The sequence below is a fragment of the Limulus polyphemus genome, unplaced genomic scaffold (genome assembly GCF_000517525.1).
Source record: "Limulus polyphemus unplaced genomic scaffold, Limulus_polyphemus-2.1.2 Scaffold8363, whole genome shotgun sequence".
In the NCBI taxonomy this organism is placed as follows: domain Eukaryota; kingdom Metazoa; phylum Arthropoda; class Merostomata; order Xiphosura; family Limulidae; genus Limulus; species Limulus polyphemus.
In genome coordinates, this window is record NW_013673973.1 from 1,181 (window position 1) to 3,448 (window position 2,268).

General features: G+C 29.9%; 1 protein-coding gene across 1 annotated transcript in view; it reads left to right on the plus strand.

Moving 5' to 3' along the window:
- Positions 1 to 1,121: 1,121 nt before the first annotated feature.
- LOC106475293 (arrestin domain-containing protein 3-like) overlaps positions 1,122 to 2,268 on the plus strand; it is a gene marked incomplete at its 5' end in the record, with an annotated part of 18,903 nt that continues 17,756 nt past the window's right edge. Inside the window, 2 exons of the mRNA XM_013935985.2 lie at positions 1,122 to 1,194; positions 1,965 to 2,112. Coding sequence (XP_013791439.1) covers positions 1,122 to 1,194; positions 1,965 to 2,112 — 221 coding nt within the window. The remainder of the gene's footprint in view (positions 1,195 to 1,964; positions 2,113 to 2,268) is intronic.

The window sequence follows — 2,268 nt, forward strand, 5'->3', positions numbered from 1 at the left end:
TAAAATATGAAAATTTTGATTTCTAATGTACTCATTCTAATATTCTAGGCGTGGTAAGTATTAATTTACTGAAAAGTTTTAAACTACTTGAGTTAATGGTTATGTGACGTGTATTGTGTGTGTAATTAACAGCCTACTATTCTTCAACTTTACAAGTTGATTCTATTTACTACTGTGTATACAGCATGAAACGAATATGGTGTTGTATTTAACTTTACAAGTTGATTCTGTTTACTATTGTGTATATAGCATGAAACGATTATGGTGTAGTATTTAACTTTACAAGTTGATTCTGTTTACTATTGTGTATACAGCATGAAACGAATATGGTGTAGTATTTAACTTTACAAGTTGATTCTGTTTACTATTGTGTATATCCATACTGGACATTATACAACATGGTGAAATCTATATGGATTATACTATGGTGGTACCATAGTGGACATTATACAACAAGATGAAATCTATATGGATTATACTATGGTGGTGCCATACTGGACATTATACAACATGGTGAAATCTATATGGATTATACTCACCACCATAGTATAATCCATATAGATTTCATCTTGTTGTATAATGTCCACTATGGTACCACCATAGTATAATCCAAATAGATTTCATCATGTTATATTTTCATTAATATTTAGTTGTTGTTTTTTGTTTTGTTTTATAAGATTTACTTAGCTTCATTCATCGAGATAACAAAATCACCGGTTTCTAGAATGACTCCCACCCACCTAACCACCCTAGGCTCAGTACTCATAAATACTGGGCTGACTCGTGTGTCAGGTGTTAATAATACGTGAGTTTGAAATTTTGTACCATCTTAAAAAAAAAGGAATCCCTTCAAACTACCCAAAATTGATGAAGTATTGAAACTTCTGTTTTTTTTGCATCTAAAAATAAACTTGCACTGTCTATGAAAGTCTGGAGAGTTATTTGTCTATGAAAGAAAGTAATAACTTGCGTTGATGCTTTGTATGACAATGTGCAAATCTTTACAAACTACTTTTATTTCTAGTGTTCTTAGGGATGAATGACTTTTTACTTTTCAGTTAGTTTGCTAAACAATTGCACACAAAACCCAGAATTGATCATTTTCTAATCTTCATTATCAGAGGCTAGAGAAGGTCGGGAGATATTAGCAGAAGGGCATCACGAATTCCGGTTTTCCTTTCAGCTTCCATCTGGGTGAGTGAAATAATTGTGGATTTGTCCTCATAACTGTCATAGTAACATAATGTACGTAGATAGTAACACTTGTATTCAAAATCACGAGCGATTACGAAACAAATAAAATATATATATAACATTTTATGAAATAGACATGTAAACATTATCTTTTCTTATTTTGTTGCTGATAGATGCTTAATAAGAATGCTGTGACTAGTTACTATAGCTTTAACTACTAGGCTATGTAGAATATATTTTGGGACTAAGATTTTTGATATATAATTTCTTATTTGAGTATTTGTCTATTTTTAGCAGTGTAAGTTTGTTGAAAATGCACTTATAATATATGGTACTAGATGATCTGAACTTAGTACAGTAATTGATAATATGAATTATACTGCCTACTACAAAAAACGTACATTGCTAAAATCTGGGGTTTCATTTCGGCGGTGGATACAACAGAATGTGGCTTTTCTCTAAAACAAACAAATTGTTTAAGCAAAGAGGGCCATGGATTATTACATTAGCTGATTTATCGGTTTTATAATGACATAATGTCTGTTACTTTAAAATTTTTATTTTTGATATTTTTGTTGTTATTGTGATTGAGCATAGCTTTACATAAGCCTAGAATTCATAGCTTATATATAGCAAAATTGTATTAATAATTTTTATGTTACAGTATTTAGACATTTTATATCATTGAGTTTAATCACAGTTTGTTTGACCTCGCAGTATTTTAATAAAATATTTTTTATAATAAAGTGTAATTAATTGTTTTAAACTAGGGGTATTTCAACTTCATTCGAAGGTAAATATGGCAGCATTAGATACTGGGTGAAGGCAGAGATGGAAAAACCTTGGTCATTCAATCACAAAACTAAAAAAGCTTTTACAGTGATCAGCCCTATTGACATAAACAGGACGGAATATTTGGTAAGTTTTCAAACAGTGGAACCGTAAATAAATTTACTAACTTGTCTTTTTTTTTTTGTATTGTTCTAGTAATTGTAATTTTGGTATTACTATTACTATCAGTTGAAACATATTTCACTTACAGCAGTGTTAAATTTAAAGTCACTTATATTTTAT